The 15,894-nt window shown below is 41.8% G+C and overlaps 1 protein-coding gene across 1 annotated transcript in view; it reads left to right on the forward strand.

The window, feature by feature from the left end:
• Nucleotides 1-1,813: 1,813 nt before the first annotated feature.
• thsd7ba (thrombospondin, type I, domain containing 7Ba) overlaps nucleotides 1,814-15,894 on the forward strand; it is a gene marked incomplete at both ends in the record, with an annotated part of 44,531 nt that continues 30,450 nt past the window's right edge. The window contains one exon of the mRNA XM_084478275.1: nucleotides 1,814-1,967. Coding sequence (XP_084334401.1) covers nucleotides 1,814-1,967 — 154 coding nt within the window. The remainder of the gene's footprint in view (nucleotides 1,968-15,894) is intronic.

The raw sequence follows: 15,894 nt of genomic DNA on the forward strand, positions 1-15,894 counted from the left end.
GAAAACACTGTCACAAAACACACAATCATGCTCTCGTTTCCATAAAGAAAAAGCACAACTTGTTTCCTTTTTGCCAATCAACGCTATCTTCCAATCAACCTTTGGAGAGTTCAGCCAGAGGAACTAGGAACTAATTTGGGTGCAGCCAGGTATGACCTCCAAGGCGCGACTGAGGGCTGAGAAGTTGGCTGGCAATAAGGAGGCAAACGTGTTAATTGGCAAAATGGTCTCCTGCGCCAGGCACCCGCGCTGCCCATCCAAGCGACAACAATGAATTCTCCGTCTCGTCAACAAGCAAACAGGTTCTTCAAAGCTCAAAAGACAAATTGGCTCCGGTACTCTTGTACTTTAAAGTGAGGGCAACATTACTCAGACTTGTCAGACATGCGATCCTCCGGTATCAACATCCCGTATTAATTTGTGTAGGTCTTTCGGTCAAAGTGTGTCATTACCTCGCACATTTGCACGAAAATGGCGCACAAACACTGGAACCGAAGTGATAAAAAAAATCTTCAACCCATAAATATGAATCACGGGAGAAATGAACGGGGATAAGCTGCCCCTCCACAAAGGCAGATCTGAATCCACATTCATTAATTTCAGCTGTTGATGCAGCAGAATTACAGGCCCTTTGCAAATCCGCGACTAATACCAAACGCTCCTAGGACATGAATCACGGTGATGGGAGATGGAAATAAATGCACTCCCACAAAGGTACTAATACCCCCTTATTATTCTCCGAGATCCATCTCTTCCTCCTATATCTCCCTGCCACCTCTCTTGCTTTCCACTGGTACAGTCTTAACATTTCATCTCTGGTAATATTATGCGTATCGGTCGTGTGTGGGAGGGAAGCCAGACAGCCAGCCACGCACATATTGATTGCCGATTGTGTCCGTTTTGAACGTGTGACGGTCTGGTGCAAACCCTGTCTGTGTTTGCGTAGCGTGTTGCCACTTAAAACGCCACACCTGCAGGTCTCCATGCGGTCGGACATGACTCTAGTGTAATATAGATCCTATGCCTTTGCTCTCTGTTTGAATGCCATATAGCCGCCACCCAGCTTTCTGGCTGAGCAGCTGCCTTCATCTCTCTATATTGGGAGCCCCGGCTGTTTGGATGCGTTTGCCTCATTCGCAGTGAGATGAGCAGACAGGCTCATTATGTTACGTTATGTACAGTATGATTGGGCGATGCTTACGCAATGCCAACTGTTCCTTCTCTGCGTCAATGCTCTGTAGTTGTACAATCCTGGATTCAGGTAGTTATACATTTCACCTCGGCAGCAATATAAACACATTATGGCCTCTTTTTCCATGGCCTCTACTTGCACATCATGATGCTGTTGTGTGTACTGCTATTTCAAGTGAAAAAATGGTTGACAACACACAGTTTGCAAGTGATCCATTCCCTGTGGTCCACCCAGGCACCTAACTCATAACTACAGTGCTCTGTCATTCACACGCACGCACGCACACACGCACGCACGCACGCACGCACGCACGCATGCACACACACACACACACACACACACACACCTAAACACTTTCCTTCTGTCTTGCTCACACTCACAGTAACACACACACACACACACACACACACACACACACACACACACACACACACACACACACACACACACTCTCTCTCTGTCTCTCTCTCTTTCCCACTCTCTCACAGTCACACACAGGCACACACACACACACACACACACACACACACCAGCCTTATGTTCTGTCTGCTACGAGTTGATTAATTCAGCCCTCCCGCCCTGACAGGAGTAAGAGAGGCAGCAGAGTCAAAGGGCTGGACTATGGTTCTGGAACGTGGCTTTGTGGCCGGCGCCCGGACCCACGGAGCCCCCAGCAGCCTCCTGGCCCTCCTCCTGCTCCTGTCTCTGCACGCCACCCAGGTGGTCCAGTCCGACATCGAGTTCCCCCGGGACCGCCACTTCTCATGGCGAGCAGGTACGAAGCCTTGGACCCCTCCGTCCGTCCGTCCGTCCGTCTGTTTCTGTCCACCTCTCATCTTCTGGTCTGTCTGTCTGTCTGCCCGTTGACAAGGTGCCAGGCATGGTGGAAATGATACTACTGACAGACAGACGGACCCCGTGGGTTACGGCCTTGGCCCGTGCCCCGCTGGTTCCTCTCTTGTTATATTATCCATTACTCCTGCTCGCCTCAGGAAAATAATAATAATAAAACAAGTATATATATATATATATATATATATATACATACAGCTGGATCCATAATCTTTGGCACCAATTTCTGTGGCATTCCAATTGTGTAATTTATGCCGAGAGAAACACGGCCTAGGTGTTTCTGGTGCGGTTAGCATAATAATACATGCTTCCCACACAACAATCAATCATCGGCCCTAAGTTGACAACCTCCACACTGTTATCTCCGTTATAATGATGTGTGTGCTGTGACATGACTATGTGATCGCCAGGAGCTGTGCGGTAAATAATGAATTCCAAGTGTTTCACACCGCTCTGGATTTTTGGAAGTTGCTTTATTGCTTTAGTTTAGTTGGGTTCAGTTTTCTTTGTCTTCTGCCGTTGAAGTAGCGTGTGCGAGGTAAATTGCATTGCAGGTAGGCTGTCGGTAGCCTGTCCTCACAGCGTTTGGTGCAGTAGCCATTTAAACCGCGCATTCATTACTTTTCACTTCCGCAGAGTTTCTACACGAGGGCGTTGTGCTAAATTCAGTTCATCATTCAATGAGAGGGCAAGGTGAAAAAAGATGTAGCTGCTGGCGATGTGTTCTACTTTAGGCGTGTTCATGAGACAGGATGTAAAGGAAAAGGAATAGATTGCTTTCTTCAGCGAGCTGAAAGAACGAAATAATCAATGAGTTGTTTTACAGTTGATTCAGACCAAAATCTTCACGTGTAAACAAATCGTGATCTACCGCAGGAGATATGTGCAAATGAGGCCGTGCCAATCAGGTTTGTTCTCTGGGTTGGTTTTGCCTCTCCTCAGTTAATATTAGCCATATTTTCAAAGAGCCAATGGCATCCATTTGATATCACAAAGTGTTTGAAGTTAATCTTACCATTCATTCTATTTCTCACTTCATAAACTGTCACACCCAAAAAAAAAACTTATTTTAGAAAATGGATTTGCCTCTCAAACAAAAGCCCCCACTTGCTGTGCAATTAGCACGTTCATTTCTCTCTGTGGTTGAATAATGACGCTGCCCGAGTGGTAATAAAGGATTAATAAGTTCCCTTTTGAAAGAATATTTTCTAAAAAGGATGTCTTGGTGGGAGTGTTCACACGTCTGCTCCACAGGGCTGAGACGGTTTATCGGCTGTCACTTAAGTGAAGAATCACGAAGTTCGCACAGTTCAGTCGCATCACAGTTGAAGACACCTCGGTGCCAGAAAAACATAAATTTGATGTCTGCGATGCATGTTAAAAGGTGTCACGGCTGAGTTAAATCTTGCAAAAAAAGTAGTTTACTTACTTTTCTTGGAAAAAAGGATTGATATGCCACAGTATTATCAAATTTGACAACGTCTGACAACGTGTCCAAATATGTATGAATTATAAAGAATGTTTTATGGCTCTGCAGGGCTTGGATATCTTATCTTCAATAGTATGTTTTAGTTAAAATCAAAACTAAAGCAAGGATAAAATAAGGAAAAGCATGTGCAAATGCAATGACAGCCAAAGTTCTTTGCAAAAATAAAAGAATATGTAATTTCCTTTGTTTCATTCAGATAATGAAATCTTAGGGTTATCAGTGATATTAACACACAGATGGTTACAATTAAAGCATGAAGGGCAAGTTGCAGACAACAGTGAATGCAATAAAACACAATGTCATGTATTGCCCCCCACAACAGTTCATAGCGGAAAAGCACAAAGCAGATATTGCGTTCCTGTTGTTTTGCCCATTGCTCATAAAAAATAGTCACTGCTATTCATCCACAGATTTCGGGAGAGTAAAAAGTCAAGCAAAGCTGTACGTAGCATTCAATGAGAATTGGCCGATAATCCTGTGTATTAAATGAAGCATTTCTTGCATCTCATTTCATTAAAGACCTTATTGAGCTTAAACTTGTCAAGGAAAGAAAGATATAGCTTCAAACGTCTATTGTGTTTATCCAAGCCTCCATCATTGTGGAGTAAATCTCTTGTCAGCCAGTTCCTCAAAGCCGGGCTTAGCTTCAAGTCTTTGCATCAAACGAAGGCCTGTGGCTCTATTTAGGATTGACCTTCATCGATATCTCAAAATGCAAGGAAATGGAGCAGTGAGTGCTGCGTCTATTAGCAACAGCTAACAGTCTTTGAACTCTACAAAGAAATGACCCCTTTTTGAACACTCTTCTTCTGTGTTTCTATTGAGTCTGTTACTAGGCGTCTTTACTTTATCAATGAGGTTGTGAATCGTCAGCAAATAAGATTTTTTTAATGTAATGACATTAAATTACCATGAGCCTACCACTACAAAATACCATATATTATAATTGCACACTGCATTGGTTCTCTGTTCAACGGCCCTTGAGATGGTTGTGACTAATACAGTCACAACTCTTGTCTGATGATTGTATGTTATTTGTGACTTGTATTTCCTGCTGATTAACTTCCAGCACTCGCATGTGTCTTATCATATCACAACGGTGGCAAATTGGAAGCAGCAGTATAACTAGTTCAGCTACTGTTGGGTGTGGATGTGTGTAGAGGGGATGGGAGCTGTCAGTGGCCTGTCAGAAAAGAAATGGACTTCTGAATGTTGGCAGGTTTATTGCCAGCTAAGTATGCGCCCCAGCTTTCCTAGATGAGTTCAGGACAACCACATTGCCATCTGAACCTTGCAAATTCCGCTCCTTGAATCTCTGAGGGATATATGAAGGGGTGCTATGAGAGGAGGAGTAAACATCCACACCCGAGAGCAGCTTTCTATTTGATTTATTCAGACATCTCTGAACACAAGCCAACAGGCTCCTTCAATGTCGGCTTCAGTCTTTTCACGTTTTTGTGATACGTTCAAATTACTGTAATTTCCTAGAATATAATTTAGAATGCGAAAGCTATATATTTTTGGCTTGGCTTGATTGGCTTGTAGGGTATTTTTTGAAACCTGGTAAGGAGCTGTTTATTTTCTAAGCTCGTTCTGGATGGGTGTACAAAAGGCCCAATAGGGACCTCGCTCTCAACAAGAGATAGCAATAGTTTTAATCAGTGAACTTCCAACTGACTGAAGGCATCTAGTGCATTGACATTTCTTTTGGATTTATTTGTGACCTGGGGTTGCTTGTGTTGTATTTGCACAAAAGCAAGAATTAAATCAAAAATCTATAATTGACAACGAGTGAATTCACCTTCCATACAAGACACAAAATGGCCAGGGCTCTTGTTGTAATATTCTAGAGTGATTGCTTGGTTAGGAAATTGCAAGACTTTGCAAGCACTGGGCTTGATATTTATGCAGTGCCTATGTATTTCCTTGTGTGATTGTTTGTTTTTACTCTAGATTTTATTTGTATTAGGACGACACATCAGGCTTTTACATCTGTTGTGAATCTAAATTAATTCAACGCAAGCAAATTAAGTACTTTGGCTCCATGCCTCAGGAACTGAACCGATCAACCAATCAAAGCGAGCAATTCCCAATTTATTTAATTCCAGGTTTATACCCAATGCACTGCAATATTATTGGACAGCCGTAAGCATAAATTAAACAATGTTTAGGTTTTGTCATTGCTCTCCTGAAGATTCTGTTGCTAGTGTAAATATGTTGCGAAACCGTGTATATTTGATGTTAAGTGTTGCAGCCCTGGTACTGTCAAGTCTGTTTATACTGCTTTTAACAAGAGCTAAAAAGTAAACGATTTGCAGAGGTATGGTGTTTTGTGCTTATTATTCATGTCAAATAGGAGGAAGCCATGTAAACAACAATTAGCTATACAGTTAGACTGGTTTTGTAATTTTTCTGCTTTGTTGCAGATTTTTGTAACATATTTTCAGTGCTGGTAGAAGAATTGTTGCCAATGTTACTGTCACCACTTTGAGCATAAGGACCTAATTGTGCTACCAACCTTAAGTCCCATTCAACTAGAACATAATCCAATAATCATTCACGGATATATAAACAGCTTGCAGTCGGTTTATTTCTGGTAGATGGAACCATAAAGCTACGTTTGTTAAGTTTCTGTACCTAGCTAGGTGATGATCAAATTCTTGACTCTCATTCTTGGCGTACTCATTTTCCAGTCACTCATCTTTGAAGTGATTAACAGTGTACTTTGTAAGATGGGTACACATTTTCACACAGGAGGTCACAGTACCACTCCCTCCCTCCCTCCCTCCTGCCCTCCCCTTAACTTAAAAGGGGCACACAGCAAGGAACAGCCGTTTTTCAGTTGAATGGCCTTTTTCTATCAAAACTACTGTGCTGTATTATATTAGTGAAATGATTAAGAACTCACGCTCCAGATTTCATTGATGGGGCTCTCAGCCATTGGAAGAAGCACATAATAGCCCATAATGAACCCCAAAAGAAAAGTGGCATTGTGTAACAAAGGTAATTTTTGAACAAAGAACAAGATTACAAAAGATCTTTATTTAAGTTCATTCTAAATCAATTTCAGCAGTCATTTTCTTGGCATATTTTGGGCACCATTTTGTGGCATTTAATGCTACACAGCCAGCTAAGGCGCCACTGGCAATGTCATTATTTTTTCTACTTTTAATTATTGCAAATCTTTCATAAGTTCATGACTCATAATAATATAATATTGTTGCACACTACTGTGCCCTAATTTAATAAGTAAAGAGTGTTCTTTCACCTACCTTATGTGACTATCCAAACCTAAACATAGCAATGTGTGAATCAGCATGTTCTGTAATTTTCAAGAAGAGAGACCTAATCATTTTTCCCATGGAACTCGTTCATTTTTCGACGCATATTTCATTACGTTTACACTAGAGGGCTTTTGGGATGTGGTGGCGTAATAGTATTTTTAAATTACACCCATTAGCAGATGAAAAAGCACCAGGAGAATGTTGGAGGATTAGGCCTATGAGATGGCTAATGCGCAAGTACTCGTAAATTGATCAGTCTCTAAACGGCTTCAAATGTGACCAGTACAAGCTCAGCACTTTGCTACAATAGAATTCGAACAGAAGACAATTTAAAGACGGCCTCCTCAGATACACGAAATACCTTGACTCGCCATCACAGATCGATCATCACTATTGAATTTCATTACACATTTTCTAAATGTTTTGTATGTACATTTGAAAGCAAAATAAATGTTGGATGGCTATTCTTCCATCATGGTTTCTGTGTATAAACAGGTTTGATTGAATGATTTTCATAGGAATATCCAGAGTAAAGAGTTTAAATCTTTGACCTTCGGACCACCGAAGGTCTTTCCGAAAATAATTTCTTTATTTTGGGACAGTAATGTTGTTTTATCAGACATCTATAGTTCTACATTATGTTCAAACTAAGTAGATGGCAATACTGCGCAGCAGTTTAGAGTTTAGCTCTGTCAGATATACATATATATTGTCAATATAGTATGTCTATATGCTTAGATCTAATATAATTTGTGCTTTTCAAATCAATCTGTCCTGAACAATGGCATTTCCAGTGCTACAACAGAACACTGCAAGAGGCCTTTTTCCATTGATAAAAAGAAAGGAACACCTCATACAATGTGGAGCTTGAGATCTATAGATCTGCAGCATAGATCTATAGATCTAAACTAAGAAGCATCCATAATCAAACGATAAAACAGGCTGTATTCCAAAAGTAATTTCTTGAATCACATCAGCACCAGAGTTTTAGTGGGACGGCACCAACATAATTTCATACATCCATTTGCATTTATCCGTCTTTACATGCAGCCTATTCTTGTGTTTTATGTAACGCTTTCAAGGTGTCCTCTGCTCCATTCACACCGTATCAATTATGCAGCGTGGCATTACAAACTCTGCAAATCGTCCTCAAATGCGCACAAATGCCCGTAAAAAATACAGTTTTTTATCTTCCCTCCTCTCCTGCCTCCCATGGGTAGGCGGGATCTAGTCCACCAAGTCTGCCTGATTAGGAACAAGGTCAGAGAAGAAAACAACATTTCAAAGTTCACTATTGATCTGCGGCTAAAAGATACGGCTCCAATTAGCTCCTCTATTTTTCACCCCCTTGTAAAAACCCAACACATTTATTCTCCCCAACAACGCTCTGCGTTGAGACAAAGAGGAAAAGCAGGCAGCAGAAAATGAATACCTTCAGAAACTAATTCATGCTCTAAATTTCGAGCCCCTTTAGTTCTCGGTTGCCGTTGAGGCCTTGTGTTGGTTTGTGTGGGGAAGCTAGGGACTCGCGGGGAGAGTGCATGCTTGCTATCAAAGTGAGTCAGAAGAGAACTCTGAGGACCGTGTTGGAGGTGCCCTCACCGTCGACCGTCCAATCTGTGTCTGAACGCGCCGCCGCAGCGTAACACTGCGCGGCGCTTCCTGTTAGAGGGAGGACTTGTTTGAGGTTGTCATGAAAAAGCTGATGACCAGTCTCAAGGCAAAGAATTTCCAAGCAAGTCAGATCAGACAGTTAGTCCCACGAGAGAATCCTAGGAGCAGAGTTGGCTTTCAGAGCAGACCCCCCGCTCCCCTGTCTAGAAATCCTTTGCAAGTTACATGTCAAAGGGTTGAATGGGTGGGGGGGCTTATATCAACCTTATGTAAAGTACTTGGATTATCATGAAATCATCAGAAACATTTTGTGTTTGAGATTCAATCAATTGATATCAGAAAGAAACACAAGCAAACCTTACATCATGATGGCTTTTAAGGATAAGCATAATATTGGAACAATTCCTGCAATTTCTGTATTTCTTTTGGAACAAAAGTTGATTTAAGCTTGACGAGAAAGATCTGTAAAGAAAGGCCTATTTGTGCTTTTTTTGGTTGTTCTCCATTGGTGTCCCTGTAGCTCATGTGTCCAGTATAATGTAGAGGGTTGCACACTTGATGTCTTCCCCCAGTAACAGACCTACTACCCTCAATACCACAAATCAAAAATAATTAAGTGTCCACAAATGCACAAATTGGTGTAGTGCCCGCCGTACTAGATATATATATATTTTTTTTACCAGAAACATATAATGTAAGTATTGTTCTTTTTTTAATTTCCCTTTTTTGCAAAAATAAATAACAACCTAAGTTGCCAGCTTTTTCACCTTGACTCCTCACTTAAAGGGGCGTATTACACCACCAGGTGTGAGTGTGTTTAGCCGTTACAAGCCAAGTTTTGAAAATGTGCCGCTTCTGACATCACAGGTAGGTGTGTCCACGTAGATGTATGACAGATAGATTGAGCAACGTTTGCTACAGTCCATTGGGTAGGGTGGTAGACTGATCTATCCAGCACACATCTAGGTGGACACGCACACCTGTGTTGTCAGAAGCGGCACATTTTCAAAACGGCTTGTAACGGCTAATCCCACTCACACCTGGTGGTCTAATATATCCTCTTTAAACTAGCAATCTCGAAGATCTCTGTTTGGTTCTCTTTTGTGACCCCTATGGCGATAAGCGGTAATTGCGGGGGGGTTAGGTTACCTCCATTCCTAGAGACTCCCAGTACTGAAAATGCGAGGGCTTTCATCAGCAAGCTTCATTCAGCAATTGACAGTGGTGTAGCAGATGCAATAGATACCATGTTTTGCATGTATCGCTCACCGTGTCTCGTTAGTGAGACTTTTTACGCTATGCAGTATATAATTAGTTCAATCAAAGTTCAATCAAACTTCACCTGGAAATTGATATGGTTTCTGACATCTTTGACGTCTTTGTTCGAGTACCCAGCCTATGCAAAGCCTGTCTCCTAGCTTCAATGCTTTGTCTTTGTCAGCACAAGTTGATTATCCTCCCTCACTTCAAATGTGGATTCCAGGCTCAGCTATGTGCTCATGCAGTAATTAATAATTATATAAATGGCCCTGGGGCTTTTTATACGAAAGGTAAGTAGGTGAAGACGAGCACACACAGAGACGGGCACACCCACACTGTTATGCCACAGTTATGAGGCAAGCGGTAGACATGCCTAGGTGTAGTCTATATTTAAACTGAATCTTTACCGTGCCCGAGAAACATGTCAGAGGAACCACAGAACATGTCAGAAAGACAAGTGGTCCATTGTGTGTGGCAGTTTGTATGCTTTTCGCATTACGATAGTCAATGATTATGCATGTTTTATAGTATTCTTATCCAAGTACAAATTGCATATTGCAGTAGTTTTTAACCAATTGCATCATCACATTTGCACATCACAAATGCAGACAACAGAACGCAAGTGCAAGTCACACACTTTTATATAGGTGTGGGAATCTCTTGGCACCTCACGATTCGATGCAACAATATTTTTATGTACATTTACGTGATGCGTGATTTTCAAAAATATATATAAACATTTGAGTTTGCTACTCAGTTTGCTAATCACTTCCTACTTTTGTGATGATCATTAAAGACATCAACAGATGAATTACTGTATCTAATATTTTATTAGAGAAAAAGCTTTTGTTACAAATATGACTTTCTATGAACAATGCAGTAATCAATGCAGCTTGCATTACAACACAATATGGAAGTTTGTAAAAAAATGTACATATTCAGTTTTCTTTTCTTTCTAATCTTTATTTTCTATGTCATTAAAGAAAAAGCTGCCCTTAGTCAATTATAAGAATAAGAACTTGTTAGTCATTCTTGTGTCTGGCTGTGAGTTTGCGTGCATGCTATGTATAGTCTGAATTGCATTCACGTCAAGACAAATCAGATTGGCCAATACACATTGAAGATAAATTAAATCATTTTTAAATTACAAAAATATCCCTCTCTGGCAAACAGAATGTTGCAGCAGGCAAACAAATTTAATAATACATTTTTATTCTGATTATGAATTTGTCTGCATCGAGACAGAATCGTTCTAGAGAGAATCTATTATTTTTCCCACACCGACTTTTTTAGCATGAGTAATATAGCGTAGATATGTGTTTTACAGTATCTAGCAGGTCACCAGCATCCTCGTCGTTCACAGAGGAATGCATCTTACTCTTTTTAATTGAGACTTGAGGATGGTAGACTGTTAAATGCTGTGATCATAGCCAAACATTGGAGTCGGTGGGGGAGGTTCACGAGAACAATCCATTCCAAAACGAATAAGACGATAGCTTTTCTGACCTGTGCAAGACCCTCCGTTGTCAATTAAAGTTTAATGCTAAATAAATAAATGAACGTAGATGTAATATCTCTGGCCACAAGTAATTTAGTTAAATAATAAAATATTAAAATGTTTCTTGTGAGTGTTCTTGCGGTTTTCTCTCTCATTTCCCCCAGTTCATTCAGATGTTCGTTCTCTTTCACAACGTGTTCCTTTTCATTGGCTCGGCGAGGTGAGGCATCGTAATTACTTGCATATGAAAGTGTAGAGCGGCAAAAAAATCAAAGCCTTAAAAGAGGAGGCCAGCGGACTCCACGGACATAACAAAATAATTAAAGCCATTTCATGTGTGCACTCCTTCCACCACTTTTACAACAGTGTTGTTGTTGTGGTGGCTGTTAATGGGCCATGCTGATTAATCACCATGAACCCAAACACAATGGCTAGGAAATCCATTCGCGTTGCACAACGGTCTGTTCGGTTAGTCTTAGATTAGATATCGCATGAACATGAGGCAGTGCGAAAATAAAGACCAGATCATCCCTGTAAATAATACAATGTTAACCTGAAAGTATGTAGATGCCACAGACTTCATAGAGGCATTGGATGTGATATTGAACCATGCATTCTACTACCTAACTGAGTTAGTTCCTGTTCCTCCCACGATTGGGGATTCTTCTGGCGGGTTAAAGTGTGAGAAGTAGGGCTATTACCGAGGAACCGAACGCTCACAAAATAATGAAGGGGGAAGGATGGGGAGAGGGCGCTTCTGGGATTGATTCCGAGGGGGCTTGGGGGGATTCCCGGGATCAGAGATGGGATTTCAGATTGGTTGAATTTGCAATGTGACACCTGAGCTTGGTGCATCAGACTAGCAGATGCTGAATGACTCTATATTTGAGTACCCTCCACCCACCATTCCCCTCCGCTCCCGCAAACTGCGGTGTTGTTTAATTACTTTATTTGATTTGTTTATGTACTATTAAAAGTTTCACTCAGATTTCCAGTGCTGTTTTTAGTTTTTTCAACAGATCTGCTGTCAGTAAGTTTTGATGTTAATGTTGGCATAAAAGATAAATAAACAACAACCCCCCCAAAATGCCCCCGTCCCTCTCTGCTCCCTCCCACCTACACCACCATTGACAAGTGTTGCATTCACACACATGTGATGGTGATGCAAGGGTTAGGGCTGTCCTGATTGGTCAGAAATAAGATGGGAGGGTATGCAGTATTCCAAAAATACCAGGATGTTGTAATACATCCGGTCGCATTTCACAGTATGCAAGCCAGCATGCTTTTTGGCTATTCTGCCCCGCAGTCCTCTGTGCAGCAGAAGACATTGACTGAGCCTGTGAAAGTCCATAGGTGGCACTACAGGTGTGCTGATCAGGGGAATCACCTGTGATATGTCCCAATTGTATGCATGCAGTGTGCATCAGTACTTAGTTTGTAAGGGTAGCTGCAGTACGTACGACAAGTAAAGAGAAGAAAATTACCCCAAAATGATAGCTCTTAAAAAAGTATCTACTTCAACCTGTGAATCGGTGAGAAATACCGCTATAGCGTTGTCGAAAAGGTGTTGTTGAAAATGAATCATGACTCACAAGACAGCACCTCATTGAATTTTGTCTTCAGCACCTTGATAGTGAAATGTGTTGCGGAGTGTAAGCTTGCATCAGCACCCTGCTACTCCGGGGAATGACACTTTCACACGTGGCCCATCCCTCCTACCTGCCTTCATGCTGCTTCGGAGCAATTATGATGTATTTTCCCGCATTTATTTATAAGGCCTGGTTTCGTATGTCGTGGCAGTGAAGCAAAGGCCCAGCCTGAGACACTCAGAGTCAGGGTTTAATCTCAGAGAATTAATGAGATTGCCTCTTCTCCCCACCCCCAGTGCTTGCCCTCATCAACTTTCCCTCTAAAGCTGTGTTTGTTCTCGGCTCCCAGATAATCTGGAGGTGTACCAGAGGCAGATTGGGGCTGTAGATGCAAGGGCGTATTGATTGCTTGCTCATTCCAAAGGCTCTGGGGAAAGAGTTGTTGCTATTAGTTTACAGGATGTCAATGTACCAGACACTGATGAAACGTAATTAGTGTACCTGTAAAAACGGAATTGGCCGTCCATCACTTTGGTGCCCTATACACTCTCACTTAGTCACCGAGCATTGATGCTGAGTGCTAATAATACGGGCGGTTTAGTTATATTTTGATCCTTTACTATCAGAAGAAATGAAAACAAACAGTAAAGATACTCAGCTTCTCAAGCTAACTAGCGGCAGGAGGCTACTTAAATTGGCACAGATTTATTACAGTGACATATTGTCAATATTAGCGTCTCATGAAAATGCGGAAACAATTAAAACGGTAGCTGGGAGACGAAAGCTTCACTTTTCTCTCGATTTGGATGTGGATTTAAATTGCTTGTTATTATCCCATTACCCGTACCGCGCTACATCTCCTATAACACTTGTGGTTTCACAACACTGCATAGGGGCCCGTTTCCTGCAAGGGGACACTGAAATATATAGCGTATGATATATTAAGTTCTGCTGCAAAGAAAACAGTTGGAAAGCTGTTTGCGCCAACAGAGCCTGCTGGTCCCTCCCCCAGTGGGCCAGTGTCTCGTTTATAAGCGTTGCCTGTGACTACTGACCTGTGAATTGAATGCAAATACGAACAGGCTCTTGGGTAGCAGAATCATTTGGCAGTGATAACAGTTTGGGTTTCAAAACACCCATTGCAAGTGGTGTCGTGGGCATGTTCTTCTCACTGTGTCTGCGCAGGTTTCTAGCCGACGTTCGCCCTGCCATATGGTGTTTGTAAGTCAGTGAAAACTCCTCACCGGAGTGAAGGAATTAATTAAGAATGTATTTGTTTAAATCGCTTTAATTATGCATTCATATGGACACTTGCCTCGCACTTGAGAGGTAAACCTGTTTAAGGAATAAAAGAATCAGCTTTTAGCCTGGACGTCCTTATAATTAATGTATAAGTTGCACCACAGCTCAGCATCTCAGCATTCTTGCATTGTTGACCCATTTAAGACCATTATATTCCTTGTTAGACATGGCGGAACCACAGGGAGATGTATCGCGATTTATTCGTAATATATCCATCTATAATAGCTGTCCAGTAAATGGAAAACAATGCAGATTCTTTCTCCACATTTGTATGTTATTGACGTATGTATGTCAAGACACGTTCTTTATATAAGCCATTCTTCAACACTGTGTGGTATCTCAATGTTAAATGTGCACATTGTAGTGGAGACACCATCTGTCCACAATCACAGAGTTGTTCTCCACAATGCCTTTGCCTCCTTCCTGCTTCAGGAGCTTGTTCTTTCACTGGAGCCAACAGCTGCTTCTGAGGATGGGCTGTGGAGAAGTGTTTGCCAAATGGAGTTTAAAAGCCATGCATCACACCGGCGTCGGTCTGATGTGCATCTGTCTTATGTGAGCTGTGCGAATTCAAGGAGGGTGCGGACGGTGCGGGTTTCTTTTTGCAAGAGAGAATGGGTTTTAACAATCCTCTGACACATGGAATGATGTCATTTTAACAGCTTCCCTTGCAGCCTTTTGCAAATGAGACGGTCTTCCGAGGACAGACATCTGCAAACGGCGATATGCAAGGGCTGCACAGGGTTTGGGTAGGTTTACCTTTTAAAGTGCTTGAATGTGCTTTGAACGTATAAGTTAGTTGAACCAATTTGAGTGAGCTCTGCAGTTCAGAGAGGGACAATTGTTAAATTCCCATACAGAAAATGACATTCTGACAGAAGTCATTCTATGGATGCACTGCTACTTGTGCTGCAGATGTATTCACTACCAGGCTAGGATAGGGTATATGGACATATATATAATGTGTAAATACGTTGAGAACAAAGATTTCACCCAAAAACAGACCTCTGATACCAAGGAAATATTAAACGTGTCAGACAATAGACTTGATTCCACAATATAGTGACACATACTTTTAAAAGGAGAACATATAATTAAGGCTATAACATTAAGTAATGACCCCATGTCTGAATTCATGGGTCAAATGTGCGGTTCAAATTGATTATTCAGGATTGACCGATAATCCGGGTTTCCCCTGAGAACGTGGACTCGCATCTTCAGAATGTGTACCCGTGCAGCTCTTTATCCTCTCTAAGTGCATCACCCTCTAATGCACCCTTTGGCCGACTCGCACACCGCAGCACAACTGTCCTCCTACTTATCTGGGGCCTGGTGTATGCTGGCTGTGGAAAAGGTAAATCTCCACCCTGATCTATCGGTGAGCCCCGGACTACCCATTAGTCTTCTGTCCTCTCCAATAAGTCTCTGGGCAGAATGGACTCTCAAGTATCCGCACACTCTAATGGAGTCTGGGATGAAGAGGGAGACAAAAAAAGTCATTACATGCCTTCACAGCAGGCTGATGACTTTGCTTGGCTCTCTGATATAGACATGCCAAGGGGTGGTGGGTTGTTGTTTGTGTGCTGCAGCTGCCATGGTTTTTGAATGATTCTTTACGGTAGTGTGGTATCTGCCATGTTTGCGCTTTGTTCAGTCGAAGATCTGCGTTTGGGCGACGGGATGAGAGCTTTTAACGGCTGTATTCCTGAACGCATGCATGGGTAGGCAGCCGGGTAAGAATCAGGCGAATATGTGCGGAAATGGGGCAGATATACCTGAAGCCTTTCCTCTTTTTTTTTTGGTCTTAATATTTA

This window comes from Micromesistius poutassou, assembly GCF_964030765.1.
Source record: "Micromesistius poutassou genome assembly, chromosome: 14".
Classification (NCBI taxonomy): domain Eukaryota; kingdom Metazoa; phylum Chordata; class Actinopteri; order Gadiformes; family Gadidae; genus Micromesistius; species Micromesistius poutassou.